At 38.9% G+C, this 3,689-nt stretch overlaps 1 protein-coding gene across 1 annotated transcript; it reads right to left on the bottom strand.

Annotated features, from left to right (window-relative positions):
- Positions 1 to 1,160: 1,160 nt before the first annotated feature.
- Positions 1,161 to 2,093, bottom strand: LOC139722748 (proline-rich transmembrane protein 1-like). The gene is made up of 2 exons (XM_071634035.1): positions 1,968 to 2,093; positions 1,161 to 1,453 (listed from the first exon to the last, which is right to left on the bottom strand). The coding sequence occupies exons 1-2, from the start codon at positions 2,076 to 2,078 to the stop codon at positions 1,205 to 1,207; spliced, it is 360 nt and encodes a 119-aa protein (XP_071490136.1). The 5' UTR covers positions 2,079 to 2,093; the 3' UTR covers positions 1,161 to 1,204.
- Between the last annotated feature and the right edge of the window lie 1,596 nt (positions 2,094 to 3,689).

The following is a 3,689-nucleotide window of genomic DNA, read 5'->3' as shown; positions in this document are numbered from 1 at the left end:
GACAAAAAAAAAATAAATAAAGGGGGGGGGGGGGGTGGCGTGCGCCGGTTGCGCTCCTCCCTGGATCCGCCACTGACCTTGCCCTCTCACGAGCAGAGAGAATTAACTTTTTGCATTATGACGTACCGCTGTATGTGCGTGTTAAGCACATTCTTCACATGCTCTGGTTATGGTGCGCGGTTTTTGTACTGAGGGATTCACACGTACACAAATTAGCGGGTTACAAAACTCGAGTTGTGTAACCTCTCTAGAAAACTCAATTTTTTTTGCACGCGTGGACACACATACATGTACACACAAAAACAACAAATTAGCGAGATCAGTAGCGCAATGTTAAACCCAAGAAATCTTGCTCTTATTTGTGAATTCATAGCACGCTATTTGCCCAGTGGTGACGTGTGAACGGTCGACCAAATAAACTTGAGGTTTTATATATATCACATCATTTAAAGCGAGCGTCGCAACAGCGTGCACTCAACATTACCCTGAGGCGCATTGAACAATAGCTTTATCGATTTATCGATCGGCAATTAGGTACGTGTGAACGGTTGCAAAAGAAACTCAAGTTTCTGATCGCGCTTGGTAGCCCACTATTTTGCACGTGTGAACGCGACCTTGGGGAAGTAGTCCACATTCGGCTCTTCATAATACGGTACGGTACACTTTAGGAGCGTTTGAGCTCTCTTCTGGCGGAAGTATGGCAAGGTACGCTAGAACCCTCGAATGCATTCTAGACTAAAACCCGAAGAGGGGTTATGTTGATTACAATGATTATGAATAAGCATGGAAATGGGACATAAAATCCGGAAAAGGCAAGCTGAAAGAAACAGGTTACTCAGTCCCTGTGATGAGTATCTCGTGTCCCTTCAATTATTGTTGCAGGAAGATTATTGCTCTGATATTGACTAATAAACTTTGCTCATGGTGAAGACACGAGTTTGTGTCTGAGTTGTGACATAATGTCCGCAAGGAACAAGTTCTTTCTTCTCTCTTCTTAGCCATCTTCTTTCGTAGTAATCACAGTGCTCCGTAAGCCATTAGAAATATAATAAAGGTGGACGTTGCATTGCTTTTATAGGTGTGGAAGGATGACTGGAAGAGAGCATGTTGCGCGCCATCGTCACGTGTTCTTTCACTTCCGGTTCAATGTTGGGCGTTTATTAATGTATACACTTGCAATCTGTTTCCTACGCATAGTGCAATTCTACACGTAGTGCGTTTCTCCCCACGATGATGAATAGGAATGAGTGTCCATGTAGGGCCCCCTGCCGATGTCGGGGTTGGCCGAGGCAGGCTTCCTGTTACTCTGCTCGATGATGAAGAAGATGAGCATGACGATGCAAACGACGAGCATGATGATTCCGATGATGACGCCCGCTATCGACCACCGCTTGGTGGATTTGGATGCTTCTACCGAGCCGGCGATATCTCCCTCGTTGTACTTGTCTTTTACCTGAAATGGCAAATCATGATAAATGAAATGAAATGAAGGGAAATGAAATATGTATTTGAAAAAAAGTTTGCAGTCACTCATGGCTTGAATTACGATACGACTTTTATTTTGTATTTGCAGCGAACAGTAGTTAGTTTATTTTTTGTGTTTGTTTGTTTGTTGTTGTTGTTGTGTGTGTGTGTGTGTGTTTTGTTTTTGTTTGTTTGTTTGTTTTTGTTTTTGTTTTTGTTTTTGTTTTTTTGTTGTTGTTGTTGTTTTTTTTTTTTGGGGGGGGGGGCATTTTAAGGATAAGGGTAGCTTCTTAATGGTCCGGCATGGGCAATAGTAACGCCATTCACGCTACAGTATACTTTCATATCTACTCAAGACGAATATATTCAAGAATTCATCACATTTCAATTTTGTAGCCGAATGAAAGAAATTAAATGAAATGAAAGAAACCCACCATCTTCACTTTGACAAGTCCTACCAAAGCCCCTTATACCCCTCCCCCTTACGAAACTTTGTCACGCACCTGTATGGATTTGATGAGGGCAACAATACCCAGTGGAAGACAACAGAAGATGGTGACCATGATAGCCAGTAGGAGGTGATCGTTGGGCATCGGCTCCGTGTTCCGCAACATCTCCACCGAAGAGGGCGACTTTCATGGGAATAATTACAACAAGAAACGGAAATAAACGAAAGAGCAAGAGTTAGTTTGGCATACAAAAGACAAAAAAAACATGCTTCCCAGCCTTATGTGAGATGTGTTGGCCTCGTCAACATTGTCATATGCCTACATATACATATAGCATTGTGTAAATTATGTCAAGAGTTGAAATGCAAAAAACGATCATTTTCATCAACTTGAGATATTTGAGCTAAAAACCAAGAAGATAATTGAAACACGTTTGACACTTTTATTAACATCTTCAAAAATATTCTCTCTTATGGATTGAGGACAGAATCATTAAATAGACTTCTCCATTTTGTTTTATTTTTTAAATTCTTCATATAAATATATATATATATATATATATATATACATGTATATATATATATTTCATATAAACATATATGTGTATGTTATATTCATGTACATGTTGTTATACATATTTAAATAAACAAAGATGTATATACAATGTACTTCTTTTTTCTTTGAAAATTTGCTGATTTCTTTGCAAGCAAATGTACTTGTCAAAAATGAATGAACTTATTTTTTTCATATCAATCTCCTTGAAGAAAAAGTGCGTTTAGCAACGAAAATCATAACATCCATGCGTGAGAGAACACAGTGTGAACACACTTTCCCCGCAGTGTGTTCTCAATGTGTCTACATAGTATGACTCTCTGAACACAGTGGGTACACCGAAATTCCGGGGTTCAACACAGTGTGTGTATTTCAGAGTCGACTGTGTGAACACAATGGAGACACTGTGGAAAACTGTGCTCTTTCCGACAGGGATAGCTATAATGATAAAGAAATTTTGCTACGTACCTTGTATGCACCTGCACACGGTGAGAGAAATGGAAGAGAGAAGGATAAACTATTATGATTACATTTTTCATACACCAAATAGGAAATACTTCGAACGGTCAATAATGATATTCATTACAAAATATCTTAAATACAAAGCCCCAAACACATCGTGACAGATATCATCAAATCAGCATAATGAATTTCGTGTATTTACAACAATATATGACTGGTATATGAAGCTAAGTCTTGAGGTTTCCAGTGAAATGAAGAACATGACATTGATTGGCATCAGGTTATATCGACGGCAGCATCTTGAAAAGGGTAAACCCATTAACCGCATGAAGAGATAAGCGTTTCATGACGAACCATGACTAAACATTCCAGACAAGCTGTCAGCCCCAAAGATCAACATGATACACATGAAGAGTTTAACAGCAAAACGAATTAACTCCATTCTTGTTCATTTGAGATATTTGCGATTAAAGCTGCTTAGCTGCAATAACAAACTATAGGGACTTTTGTTTATAACTTCAAGAGTATATCGTTATAAGTAACAAGTGACGTATCACGTCAATGTTTTATTTTGCTCTATCTGATGACGGAATTTCTCCCAAATTTTTAGATATGGCGCTTCAGCCTTCATGCGATTAAACTCTTCATATGCTGCTAAGGAGAGAATACCAAAATTATACTGGTAAATGATTTTGGAATGGATATGTCATCCTCAAGTATACAAATCGAAGCAAGTATAAAGCGAGGATGTCTTTAAGTTAC

This window comes from Diadema antillarum, unplaced genomic scaffold, assembly GCF_040938485.1.
Source record: "Diadema antillarum isolate AM-2024a unplaced genomic scaffold, OU_Dant_1.0 scf00000014, whole genome shotgun sequence".
Classification (NCBI taxonomy): Eukaryota; Metazoa; Echinodermata; class Echinoidea; order Diadematoida; family Diadematidae; genus Diadema; species Diadema antillarum.
This window is presented reverse-complemented; position numbering and strand designations above follow the sequence as displayed.